Source organism: Chlorocebus sabaeus, chromosome 27 (assembly GCF_047675955.1).
Source record: "Chlorocebus sabaeus isolate Y175 chromosome 27, mChlSab1.0.hap1, whole genome shotgun sequence".
In the NCBI taxonomy this organism is placed as follows: domain Eukaryota; kingdom Metazoa; phylum Chordata; class Mammalia; order Primates; family Cercopithecidae; genus Chlorocebus; species Chlorocebus sabaeus.
The window spans coordinates 25987565-25997997 of NC_132930.1; the positions used below are offsets into that span (position 1 = coordinate 25987565).

The 10433-nt window shown below is 45.8% G+C and overlaps 1 protein-coding gene across 1 annotated transcript in view; it reads left to right on the forward strand.

Moving 5' to 3' along the window:
• The window catches only part of LGI2 (leucine rich repeat LGI family member 2), a 29764-nt gene extending 19681 nt beyond the window's left edge, over positions 1 to 10083 (forward strand). The window contains exon 8 of the mRNA XM_008017735.3: positions 7565 to 10083. Coding sequence (XP_008015926.1) covers positions 7565 to 8382 — 818 coding nt within the window. The 3' untranslated portion in view covers positions 8383 to 10083. The remainder of the gene's footprint in view (positions 1 to 7564) is intronic.
• The last annotated feature ends 350 nt before the right edge of the window (positions 10084 to 10433 follow it).

Sequence of the window (10433 nt, forward strand, 5' to 3'; positions counted from 1 at the left end):
CTAAGAGTCTCCCAAGCACCAAGTGGCTTCGCAGCAGGTGCGGGGATGTGGGGAGGCGGGGAGAGCTGCTAATGAGCCTTATCTCACAGTGTATCTCGGTGTGAGATGTACATTGGATGCTCCGAGGATGCCATTTCAGATGAGCTGGCCACCGTCGGGCCATCTGGCCTCCCAGTGCTGAGCTCACCTTCCGGAGAGTAGCGCTCTTGGAAGTGCAGACTCAGCACAGAGTGGCACAGGTGAACCTGCCATGGAAGCCAAGAACAAGGGATATGAGGAAGTGAGTCCATGCCCACGTGGTTTTGTTCTTCCCTCTTTGTCCTGACATGGAAGGTAGGGGAGGGGAGGATGAACTGGCCTCTCTGCCTTTTCTCTCCATCTCTAGGGTAGGAGATGGGAGCAGAATGAAGCTTTGCTGTTTTTTGTTCTTTGTTTTTTCGTGGGTTTTTTGTTTTTGTTTTTGTTTTGAGACAGGCTCTTACTCTGTCACCCAGGCTGGAGTGCAGTGATGCAATCTTGCCTTATTGCAACCTGGAACTCCTGGGCTCAAGGGATCCTCCTGCCCCAGCCTCCTGAGTAGCTGGGACTACAAGCACACACCACTGCACCCAGCTAATTTTTTATTTTTTGTAGAGACAGGGTCTCACTATGATGCCCAGGCTGGTCTCAAACTCTTGAGCTCAAGGGATCCTCCTGCCTTGGCCTCCCAAAGTGCTGGGATTGTAGGCTTGAGCCACCGTGCCTGGCTGAGCTTTGCTCTTGAACAAGTTCCAGTGCCGATGTTGGCTGTGAGCCTGTGAAGCACCAGGGCCTAGCTTATCCCATTGGAAGCTCATAACAGCCCTTGGAGTTCCATCTGCCCATAGGTTGGAGGACAAAAGCTCTCTTCTTTAGAGAGAGGAGGCATACATTCTAGAAAGAGCTCAGCTTTTGAAAACTGATGCACACGGATTGTACTCCCAACTCTGCCATGGACTAGGAACCTGTGCCTTTGAGGCGTGGTTTTCTCACGTGGGAAATGGGGAGTGGATGTGCCTCATGTGGACGCTGTGAGGACTGAGTGCACAGAGCAGGCACTTTTCAAAGCTGCCATCCTTTTCACAGCCTTACAAATGATGAGGTCCAGGCTCAGGCGTGTCCAGTCACCCACTGTTTATTTAAGGCCGAGCCTGGGGTTTCTCATGGTTGTACCCCACTGGATTTCTCTCCCAGGTTGACCTTGGTAGGACAGCCCTTTTTTCTTTCTTTTTTCTTTTTATTATTATTATTACTATTTTAGATGGAGTCTCACTCTGTCGTTGTGCTGGAGTGCAGTGGCACAGTCTCAGCTCACCGCAACCTCCACCTCCTGGGTTCAAGCGATCCTCCTGCCTCAGCCCCCTGAGTAGCTGGGACTGTAGGCACCCACCACCACACCTGGCTAATGTTTTTTATTTTTAGTAGAGATGGGGTTTCGCTATGTTGGCCAGGCTGGTCTCAAACTCCTGCCCTTCTGATATACGGCAGCTGGTGGCGTTCTTAAATTCATTCATTCATTCCAAAGATTTCTTGAACATTTACTCTGAGCCAGGCATGTTCTTGGTGCTGGGGACACAGCAGTGAATAAACCAGATAAAATTCTGGCCGGACGTAATGGCTCATGCCTGTAATCCCAGCACTTTGGGAGGCCAAGGCAGGTGGATCACGAGGTCAGGAGTTTGAGACCAGCCTGGCCAATATGGTGAAACCTTGTCTCTACTAAAAATACAAACATTAGCCAGGCGTGGTGGCGGGCACCTGTAATCCCAGCTACTTGGGAGGCTCAGGCAGAAGAATTGCTTGAACCTGGGAGGCAGAGGTTGCAGTGAGCCAAGATCATGCTGCTGCACTCCAGCCTGGGTGACAGAGCAAGACTCCATCTCAAAAAAACAAAACAAAACATAAAAACCTTTGCCCTCAGGAGTTTCCATTCTAATGGGAGAAAGAGACAGTAAGAAAGAATATTCGTATTGTAATAATTATCGTAAAAATAATTGTAGTATTAAAAAAAACACACATCAGACAGAAATGTGCTAAGGAGGGGAAATAAAGTGAAGAAGGAAGATGTGGAGTACTGTGTGTGGGAGGATTTGAAGACTTGGGTAGAGTGTCCAGGAGAGGCCTCATCAAGAAGGTGCTACTTGAATAAGACCTGTGGGATTGGTGGGATTGGTTGCCATGGAGAGGGGGGAAGAGCATTCCAGGCAAAGGGAGCAGCAAGTGCATAGGCAGAGGCAGGAGAGCATCTTTCCTGTTTGAAGAACATCTGGGGGGATGGTTTGGCATGAGCACAATGAGCCAGCGCGGAGTTGCAGTTGGTGAGTCCGAAGTCAGAAAGGCTCATCATGGAGTCTCACAGATCCTAGGAAGGACTTGGCTTTTCCTCTGAATGTCCTGCAAAGCCATGGAGGGTTTTGTGCAGAGGCAGGAGGATGCAGGTACCTAGCTAAGAGGCTGGATTGTGTCCAGCTATCAGGTCAAACATAGACTTTTGGAGTGAGGGCACAAAGGTGGAAGCACAGTGGCGAGCTAAGAGGCTGTGAAAAGAATCTGGAACCCAGGCAAGCAAGCATGGCCTGGACCCAGCGGAGGCCACAGAGCTGGTGGGGAGGAAGTCAGTGCGATCCGAGTGGGTGTGGCTGGGGTCAAAGCCCTGCTGGACCTCGTTAGTTTCCAAGGATTCCTCAGCCCCTCAGTCTCCAAGTCTGAATCATCCCACAGCTCGGCGGCCATGACACGAAGCCCACCTGGCTCCTCTTTTCACCACCAAGCCCGAGAAATGAGTTCCAACATCAGACTGGCTTTTGATCATCCTGGCTCCAGCCCTTACTGGTTGGTGGCCGTGGCCAAGTGCTTTAATGTGCATGAGCCCCTTTCATCTGTAAAGTGGAGATTTTAGGAATTTCTACTTTATCTGTAAAATGGGATCAGCATAGTATTGGACTCAGGGAAATACTATAAGGATTTTTTTTTTTTTTTTTTTAATAGACAGAGTCTCATTCTTGTCACACAGGCTGGAGTGCAGTGGTGTGATCTCGGCTCACTACAACCTCCACCTCCCAGATTCAAGCGATTTTCCGACCTCAGCCTCGCGAGTATCTGGGATTACAGGCACACACCACCATGCATGGATAATTTTTGTATTTTTAGTATACATGGGGTTTCACCATGTTGGCCAGGCTGGTCTCGAACTCCTGACCTCAGGTGATTCACCCGCCTCCGCCTCCCAAAGTGTTAGGATTACAGGTATGAGACAATGTGCCTGGCCAATACTGTAAGGATTTAATGGGGGTAAAATAGGAGCAACCCTCCTTTCCCCCCCAGACTCTACCTTTATGATTCCCATTAAAACTGCTCCACAGCTTGCATGAGCGTTGGGAATGCAGAGAGCAACAGACTTCCCTGAGGGAGGTAGAAGGTGGTGCTACAGAAGGAAGGGGATTGCTCCATGGAGGGAGGAGAGGAGCTGTCTCTCGGTAGCTGGCATTGAGCCTGGCATGGGGGAAAGCCCTACAGCACACGTGGGTAGGCAAGGACGCTGCCCTGGGTGCTACTTGCCTAGAAGAAGAAGGAGGTAAATGGATCATTCTCCCTCCCTGTGCTGTGCATACCTCATTTAACATCTTGTTTGGCCGCAGGGTCGTCCCCAAGTTGACAAGGGCGGGGCAGGATTTTCTCAATCCATGCACTTCCTCCTTTGCCGGCCTGGTGACCATGGTGCCAAAGGGACGGCTCCAGCTGTCCATGTGCCCCAGGGGAGAGAGAGATACCCATGGTCATGTTCACCGTGAGGTTCGCTTCCCCTTGTTCTCTCTACACCTCATCTTGGCTTTCTCAATTTTGGTTTATTTTGTTTGCCTTTTGATTTCTGCAGGCTAAGTATGTTCTGACCTGTAATCCCTCTTCCTACATTCACCACCCCCACCCGCCACACACACGCACACAGTGATCTGTCTGCTACTGACAACTCCACGGCTAACCTGGACAGAGTGTGTTCCAGAGCATCTCCAGGAAAGGAATTCCTTCTGTTTCACGTGGTCCTTTGGCTGTGACAGGCAGACCTCTAGGATGCTTCTGGGGGGCGGTGGCCTCCGTAGCCAGGTGCTCAAGAAGAGACAAGGAGCCTGCACTCTCAATTAGTGTTGGCAGGGTGGAAGTCAATGCCGCTTTTGAAGAGCAGTTTGGCAGTTAAAACCCAAAAGCTTAAAAATGTGCACAACATTTGCCCCAGCAATTCTTACACTTGAGAACACTGCCAGATGGTATCAAAACATGTTATTTAACAATATTTCAAAGGAAACGTTATTTTACAATAAGGAAAACCTAGAAATAACTGCAATGTCCAACAGTAGAGCATTAATTAAATACAAGATGGTGCATCCATGCAATGAGATTCTGTGTAGTGTCAAACAGTATCAAGTTGTTGAAGAATCATCAGCATGAGGAAATGTTCACAGCATGGGTGCCAAGTGAAAAAAAGGTAGATTATAAAATATCTATGGATAACATAAACCCCAGTTTTTGAAAAAAGAATATTTGAATATGTGCATAGATTAAATATTAAATAATATAATCAAGATATTAGGTGTTATTTCACATCTATAGTACAACTGGTTTGTATTTTCTTCTTTGTGCTTTTTGGTTCTTTGGTAGCAGAGTATAGACTGAGGCCAAACTATCTGAATTTAAATCTCAGTCTCTACCACATACTAGCTGTGTGACTTTTACTAAATTACTTAACTTCTCTGTGCCTCAGTTTTACACTTTGTAAAATGGGGATGATGCTGCTGCTAAGAATAGTATATGCCTCATACAGTTGTTATAAGGATTAAATAAGTAAATGCATGTAGAGTACTTAGAATAGTGCCTGGTCATAGCTACACACTGTTTTTTTTTTTTTTTTGAGACAGAGTCTCGCTCTGTCGCCCAGGCTGGAGTGCAGTGGCGCGATCTCAGCTCACTGCAAGCTCCGCCTCCCGGGTTCACGCCATTCTCCTGCCTCAGCCACCCGAGTAGCTGGGACTACTGGCGCCCGCCACCATGCCTGGCTAATTTTTTTGTATTTTTAGTAGAGACAGGGTTTCACCATGTTAGCCAGGATAGTCTCAATCTCCTGACCTCGTGATCCGCCCACCTCGGCCTCCCAAAGTGCTGGGATTACAGGTATGAGCCACTGTGCCCAGCCCACCTACACCCTTTTTACGTTTTACCTCTTAGTATTTTCAAAATTTGCTCTGGTAAACATTTAACACACATATCCTCAGGGAAAAACAATGCAATAATTAGTTTTAAACAAGGAAAAGGGATTAGGTCCTTGCAGGAAGGCCAGAATGGTGAAAGAGAAAAGTAAATGCCACTCTGAAAACCACCCAGTGTCAGCCCCCAAAGCCAATCCTTAGGATAGAAATGGAATCATCCTTAGAATTTGGGATTCTGGCCAGTTTAGCTTTGGTCCAAATTACGTGGAAAATTAAAGGAAAGAAATCACTTTTAATTGAATGATCTAGATGGAGGATCAGTGGTCTTGTGGGTGGTCCTTGGCTTAGTGGTTGGTCTGGAATGGGGAGGTCTGGGGGGCATCTGGGTGCAGGATGAGAAGGGATGGTGGGAGGTGAGCCAGAGAGGAGAGTCACCATGGAAAATGGTCCCCTATCTCTGCAAAGTCTTAGTTTTATGACGCCTGTACGAGATCATTCAGACTATCGCTCCTTCTTTAGATATTTATGCATGCCCCCTATGGGCAAGCACTAAGGGGCAAGGTCTTGTGATTACTGTGACAATTGCTTCAATTGTCCAATAATGATAGCCACTAATGATCAATCACCCCCTAGGTGCCAGTGCTCCATGCTAGAAACACTTGCCATGAATGATCTCATTTCATCCTTACAGTCACTTGTAAGATGAGTGCTGGCAGCATCTTCAATCTCATTTTATGAATGAGGAACTTGAGCACAGAGTTGGGTTAACTGGCACAGGGTTAGAAAGCTTACAAGGTGCAGGGCTGGGCTTTGAACCCTAGGCCTCTGGTCTGTGTCATGAGATTTAACCCTATTCTTTCTGCCTCCACTTGGCTTCCTTTGGCTCTGGAAATCAAAAGAGCCCAAATGTCTTCAAGAACACTCAGAAATCTTTTTCTCCTGCCTCTGAGACCTCACTCCTGCCTTTTTACCATCCCTTACCCATCCCCACCGCCAGGAGAAGCCTGTTTAACTGCCTCCTTCTGCCATATGGAGTCAGGAAATACTTTTTTTTTTTTTTCCCAAGGATACACATTTTTTAACTGACAAATTAAAATTGTGTCTATTTATTTGTGTATAAAATGTTGTTTTGAAATATGTATAGATTGTGGAATGGCTAAATCAAGCTATTTAATGTAGCTTTATTAAAAAGCATGACGATAATTCCTTTGGTGCATTAGTGAGTTTCCTGAATTGTATGCCTGCCTCTGAGGACTCCAGAGGCCCTGATGATCTCACTTGGCCATTTCTTTGGAAGTACATTTTTAGACAATTTAAAAAAATTGTTTTAATTGTGCAAAATACACAAAGCACAAAATGTACTATCTTAACCATGTTTTAATATACTGGTCAGTAGTGTTAGATACATTCACATTGTTGTATAACTAACCTCCAAACACTTTTCATCTTGAAAAACTGAATCTCTGCCATTAAATGACAACTCCTCATTTCCCCCATCCCACAGCCCCTGAAAACCACTCCTTTCCTTCCTGTCTCTATACATCTGACTGTTCTAGGTACCTCATATAAGTGGAATCCCATAGTATTTGTCTTTTTGTGACTGGCTATTTCACTTAGCTTAATGCCCTCAAAGTCCATCCACGTTGTAGCATATGTCAGAATTTTCTTCCTTTTTACGGCTGAATAATATTCCATTTTATGTATATGCCACATTTTGTCTATCTATTCATCCGTTGAAGCAACCTGAGTTACTTCCACCTTTTGGCTATTGTGAAGGATGATGCTATAGGTGTCTTAGTCTGTTTGGGCTGCTGCAACAGAATACCATAGACTGAGTGGCTTATAAGCAACAGAAATTTATTTCTCATAGTTCTGGGGCTGGGAAGTCCAAGATCAAGACACTGGCAGATTTGGTATGTGGCAAGAACCCACTGCATAGCTGACCACCTCTTTGCTGTGTCTTTATGTGGTGGAAGGGCAGAGGGAGTTGGAAGGGCACTAACCCCATTCCTGAGGACTCTGTTCTCATGAACTAATCACCTCCCAAAGGCCCCACCACCAAATACCATCACACTGGAGATGAGGTTTCATCATATGCATTTGGAGAGAGCACAAACATTTGGTCTATAGCATTAAGTGTACAGATATCTCTTTGAGTCACTGCTTTCAATTATTTTGGGTATATACCAAGAAGTGGAATTGCTGGCTCGTAGGTCAAGTCCATGTTTACTGTTTTCCATAGTGACTGTGCCATTTCACACTCCCATCAGTAGTGTACAAGAGTACAAGTGGAGATGCGTTTTTAGCTGTAGTTGCACTAATCTCCTCTCCTTTATTTTGGAGCACAGGTCAGTCCATCGTGGGCTGTAAGGCCATTCTCATCGATGAGCAAGTCTTTGTGGTGGTAGCCCAGCTCTTCGGCGGCTCTCACATTTACAAATACGATGAGAGCTGGACCAAATTTGTCAAATTCCAAGACATAGAGGTCTCTCGCATTTCCAAGCCCAACGACATCGAGCTGTTTCAGATCGACGACGAGACGTTCTTTGTCATTGCAGACAGCTCAAAGGCTGGTCTGTCCACAGTTTACAAATGGAACAGCAAAGGATTCTATTCTTACCAGTCACTGCATGAGTGGTTCAGAGACACGGATGCGGAGTTTGTTGATATCGACGGAAAATCACATCTCATCCTGTCCAGCCGCTCCCAGGTCCCCATCATCCTCCAGTGGAATAAAAGCTCTAAGAAGTTTGTCCCCCATGGTGACATCCCCAACATGGAGGACGTACTGGCTGTGAAGAGCTTCCGAATGCACAATACCCTGTACCTTTCCCTCACCCGCTTCATCGGGGACTCCCGGGTCATGAGGTGGAACAGTAAGCAGTTCGTGGAGATCCAAGCTCTTCCATCCCGGGGGGCCATGACCCTGCAGCCCTTTTCTTTTAAAGATAATCACTACCTGGCCCTGGGGAGTGACTATACATTCTCTCAGATATACCAGTGGGATAAAGAGAAGCAGCTATTCAAAAAGTTTAAGGAGATTTATGTGCAGGCGCCTCGTTCATTCACAGCTGTCTCCACCGACAGGAGAGATTTCTTTTTTGCATCCAGTTTCAAAGGGAAAACAAAGATTTTTGAACATATCATTGTTGACTTAAGTTTGTGAAGGTGTGGTGGGTGAAATTAAAAGACATGTAGCATTAGCTCTCACAAGAGAGGACCAAGAAAAATCAACACACAAATCAAAGCCAGGCTCAGAGCTCTGAAATTAAAAAGCACTGAAATAGTTAGACGTTTTCAAACTTTTAGAACTCACATTTTAATCAGGGATTGCATTTATTGGCTAACTGCATGACATGCCCATTCTACCATTTTAAAAAACATCTTAAAGCCTGTAATTTCTGAGAAAAGAGTACAGCATTTACTCTTACCATCTAGAAATGTAATATGCCTTTTCCCCCCTTTTTAATGAGGAAGAAGAAAATTGGATAAGATGGGACAGCTCTTATAAGAAATAAAAAAACAAACTTTGAGCCCCTCTCATTCCACTTTAGCAATCTTTTTGGTAAGAACTCTTAAAGCCAAAAGTCAGCTGAAAAGATTTGCTGATTATTAGTTTAAAAATCTTGTAACACTCAGCAGTGCTATTTTGAGTCATCCCAGTTTCCTAAAAGTGATGCCCAGTCTTCCTGAATCCTCCTTAATAGCAGAACCTTGATGATTTTGTTGGCTCATATGAATGCTTGCCATGGATACGTTAGCAATTTAATGTTTGACATTGCTTCCTCTGCCACAAAGACAATATTCCGGTGACACATGTCTAGACCCAGCACAGGCGGCAGGCCCAGCAGCGACTCAAAGGAGTTTCTCCCTCTTTCTTGTGGTTCAAAGCTGACCCTGTGGTGGCCAGAGCAGTAATGCTTGTTTGATGCTCTTCATGGCTCATCTGCTTCTCGGAACCCACCCGTTGAGTTTGTGGGTAACCAGCAGACAGGCCAAACACTGAATGGTGCTTTTCATTTCGTCCTTTAGAGGGATGAAACAGTTATTTCCGTCTGATGAGCATTTGGTAGAATTTTTGAAGTGAGATTTTACGAAGGCAAAGAGGACTTTACACAGATCTTGACGTGCTTTGAAACCTAGAGGTGGTCCTTTGATTGGTGCATGTCCTTGCCCTCTGGACAACTGAATATTTCAGGTAATCGAATACCAACTTCCCTGCCAGCCCACCTGCCTTCCGCCCCACTTGTGTAACAGTCCCGTTTTGTTGAGTTGCTGCTATTGCAGCTGCCAGTGAAGCTCACACCAAATCACAACCCAAGTACTCAGATAGGAAGACTCCTTCCTCTCCCAGTACTTTCCCAAAGGAACCCCGCTCCCCGCCCCAGGACCCACATGCTCACAGGGCCCACGTGTTGGCAGTGGAATCAGCCTGTGCAGGCTGGGGATCTCAGGCTGATCAGTAGGGGCCAGCTTTGGAGCCAGCCAAGCTGAATCCCACACTCCAGGTCTGTGCTCAAGAAACCAGATGGTGTATTTCCAAATGGGCCTCTCTGGTATGGGCAATAGGGAAGCTCCTGGGGTTCGGTTATGTGGAAGATTCTTAGTGGATATTCCACCTGGTTAGCTAGTTCTCTTCAGAGAATATAAAGTGAATGCCTTTAGGGGTAGCTCTGAGAGAGAAATCCAACAACTTCATTCCTAGCCATGAAAGTAGCACGATCATATTGTAGTGCATTGTTATTGTAAAATGATTATTTGCCATGTCATGAGTAGGTAGATGTTTTGCCACAAATATGAATGTGTTTGTTGTTTCCTGACTTTAAGCAATGAAGACTGAGACAATAAATAGCACTCAGAGAATGAAGCATTGATGTTACATCAGCACTCGTGGGTAACATTCTGGGACTGTAGGCTGAGGCTTCCAGCCTCAGAAACCACGGATTTTAGTGAACGAACTCACCCACACATAGTAGTGTTGTTACTTGAAACTTCTACAAATACCAAGCGAACAGGAGAAAAGTGGTTTGTTTTCATTTTTAAGTGCAAATTACTTTTCTTCTGCCTTTTTTTTTTTTTTTTTTTTGCCTTCTTGGTTTATTTGAACAGGCTACAAATGCCCAGGTTCCCCCATTAGAGGCTGAACGGGGAAGAGCTCTGCCGTTCCTCCAGCCCTAAAGATGGCAAGCTATTCTTTCTGTTGCATGGAACCCCTCA